General features: G+C 35.3%; 1 protein-coding gene across 1 annotated transcript; it reads left to right on the top strand.

The window, feature by feature from the left end:
* The first annotated feature begins 68 nt into the window (after positions 1-68).
* On the top strand, positions 69-1,385 carry LOC105315184 (major facilitator superfamily domain-containing protein 1-like). Its single transcript, XM_011409731.1, has one exon. The coding sequence runs from the start codon at positions 69-71 to the stop codon at positions 1,383-1,385; it is 1,317 nt and encodes a 438-aa protein (XP_011408033.1).
* Positions 1,386-1,501: the final 116 nt, after the last annotated feature.

Genomic DNA, 1,501 nt, shown 5'->3' with positions numbered 1-1,501 from the left:
AAGATGGCCCATACAAGATCACGCCCACATAAAATCCAGATGTCCGCTCTCATTCCCGAATTAGCAAGATGTCGACGAGCTGGTACAACAACTGGAGATACAAGTATCTTTTTCTTTTCTTTCTTTCTTCTCTACGTCTTTTGTCTATCAATTGTGTTTTAATGCCCAATGGCATAGAAGACACCATTATTAAAGTGATGGGAGTCACTACTGCAGAGTATGATCTACTTTTCTCCGTTACTGCATGGCCTAACATAGTCCTTTGCTTAGTAGGAGGAGTACTAATAGACAGGTTAGTGGGATTGAGGCTAGGATTACTCATTGTGGTTAGTTGTGTACTACTGGGCCAGATTGTATGGGGTATAGGAGGACTTGTTGATAACTACTTTATTATGCTTGCTGGACGATTCTTACTTGGAGCTGGAAATGAGTTAGTGGTAGTTATTGATAATGCTTTTAAAGCAATCTGGTTTAAAGAGGACCTACCACTTGCCATTTCAATTGATATTGCATTCAGTAGAATAGGTGGAACATTAGCTATACTTCTTCCTCAGTTAATATATGACAATCTCACAACATTTCATAGTCCTACTTTTAGACTAGGAGTCACACTACTCACTGCTGCTGGATTAATGATAATTGGGCTGACATTCTCTTTAACAGTATTTTTCATGGACTACAAACGAGAGAAACAAGTTGAAAAAACACCTAAATCAATTACAGGTCATAAATCTAGCATTCTAAAAAATGTGAAGCAGTTTTCAGTACTATTCTGGTTGAGTACAGCTATTAATTCAGCCTATTTTCCAGTCTTGCATTCGATTGTTGGAAATGCCCAGGATTTTTTCATGCAGAAATATGGCCTTTCAATCGAAATGGCAAACTTAGCCAATAGCTTGTTGTTTGGTGGAGCAATTATATTCATACCAATTGCTGGGTTTCTTACAACTAAGATTGGCTTTCGTTTGTATTGGTTGCTGTCATCACTTCTAATGACAAGTCTCCCAGCTTTATTGTTATTTATGTTCAGTAATGGAGACAGTTACATTCCATTCATAGCAGGAATATTGTACTCTCTCTCGTATTCTATTATTGGGCCATCAGTCACAGCTCTACCAGCTTTTATAATAAACAAGGAATGCATCACTACAGCTTACGGTATTCAGAAGAGTCTTTTTAATGCTTCCTTTTCTTTAATAGCATATGTTACTGGTCTAACTATTGATACTCTTGGTTACTTTGTTTTGCAGGGATTATTCACACATTGTATTATCTTTTGCATTGATTTGACATTAATTATGATCTTTATTGATGTTGCTTCTAAAAAGCCAAAACTCAACATTTCTGGACTGTGGCTCCGTAAAAATACAGGATCTACAAGTTAATTAAAAAAATAGATTGAATTTGTTACTAACATTCTTTCTAGTATTCTATTACTATTACTCACTTTTGATTTAATTATATTTTTCATGATTGTAAAAAATTAAATAGTGCTACATAA

This window comes from Amphimedon queenslandica, unplaced genomic scaffold (genome assembly GCF_000090795.2).
Source record: "Amphimedon queenslandica unplaced genomic scaffold, v1.1 AMPQUscaffold_11574, whole genome shotgun sequence".
In the NCBI taxonomy this organism is placed as follows: domain Eukaryota; kingdom Metazoa; phylum Porifera; class Demospongiae; order Haplosclerida; family Niphatidae; genus Amphimedon; species Amphimedon queenslandica.
The sequence above is the reverse complement of the archived record's forward strand: the minus strand, read 5'-3'. Positions and strand labels throughout refer to the sequence as shown.

What these genes read in the sequence shown, in the direction of transcription:
- LOC105315184 (XM_011409731.1), top strand. Translation starts at nt 69, where the DNA reads ATGTCGACGAGCTGGTACAACAACTGGAGATACAAGTATCTTTTTCTT.